Source organism: Eimeria mitis, genomic scaffold (assembly GCF_000499745.2).
Source record: "Eimeria mitis Houghton genomic scaffold, Emh_scaff1572, whole genome shotgun sequence".
NCBI lineage: Eukaryota > Apicomplexa > Conoidasida > Eucoccidiorida > Eimeriidae > Eimeria > Eimeria mitis.
The window spans coordinates 11,074-12,241 of NW_013569822.1; the positions used below are offsets into that span (position 1 = coordinate 11,074).

Below are 1,168 nucleotides of genomic sequence, written 5' to 3' on the forward strand. Positions count from 1 at the left end.
TTGTGGTGTGTATGAGCTCCTCCATCTATTGTCTAGGGTTTAGGGTTTAGGGTTTAGGGTTTACCTGCAGCAAGGCATCTATCTGCTGCAGCCCGCTCAGCAGCTCCCCCCCCACGCTGCTGCGGTGTACGTACACCTCAGACCGCTGCAGCCGCTGCAGCAGCAAATCCAGGGGCGCATGCAGCTGCTGCTTTAGTTGCTTCTGCTAGCAGCACACGCACACACACATATACCTCTGCAGCAGCAGCAGCAGCAGCAGCAGCAGCAGCAAGAGCAGCAGCAGCAACAATAGGAGGAGCAGCAACAACACGCAAGCAGCACCCACAGCAGCAGCAACAACCGCAGCAGCAGCAACAACAGCAGCAGCAGCAGCAGCAGCAAGAGCAGCAGCAGCAGCAGCAGCAGCAGCAAGGGCAGACGTACAGGTAGCGGCTTGCGGATGAGGAGACCCTTCTTGCTGCAGCGCAGCAGCAAACACAAACAAAACCCCAATGCATGCAGCAGCACCAGCAGCAGCAGCAGAAGCAGCAACAGCAGCAGCAGCAGGCTCTGGCTCTGCTGCCGTAGCACGGAGAAGAGCAGCAAGACCAGCAGCAGCAGCAGCGGCAACAGCAGCAGCAGCAGCAACAGTAACAGCAGCAGCAACCCCACCCCCCCACCACCATCACCAGCAGCAGCATCCCCATATATATATAAATAGATAATATAAAAATAAATAAATAAAAATATAGATAAATATACACATAAATACAAATATAAATACAAATATAAATACAAATATAAATACAAATAAAAAATAAAAATAAAAACAAAAATAAATATAAAAATAAAAACACAAATCCAAATAAAAATACAAACATATAGACAAAAAACAAATAAAAAATAAAAAAAATAAAAAATAAATGAAATGGGGTGTACGTACAGCTGGGTGTGCAGGAGGAGTTTTTTGGGTGTAATATATAAAAAACAAAAACACAAAAACAAATACAAATAAAAACATAAAAACAAAACCATAAAATAAAACAAAATAAAACAAAACAAAATAAAATGAAATAAAATAAAATAAAAGAAAAGAAAAAAAGATTGGGGTGTACGTACAGCTGCGTATGCAGTAGAAGTTTTTTGGGTGTAATACATAAAAAATAAAAAAACAAAAAAAAAAAAAAAA

The 1,168-nt window shown here is 41.9% G+C and overlaps 1 protein-coding gene across 1 annotated transcript in view; it reads left to right on the forward strand.

The window, feature by feature from the left end:
• EMH_0039750 (uncharacterized protein) overlaps positions 1 to 429 on the forward strand; it is a gene marked incomplete at both ends in the record, with an annotated part of 6,025 nt that extends 5,596 nt beyond the window's left edge. Inside the window, one exon of the mRNA XM_013495435.1 lies at positions 142 to 429. Within this exon, the coding sequence (XP_013350889.1) occupies positions 142 to 429 (288 nt within the window). The remainder of the gene's footprint in view (positions 1 to 141) is intronic.
• Positions 430 to 1,168: the final 739 nt, after the last annotated feature.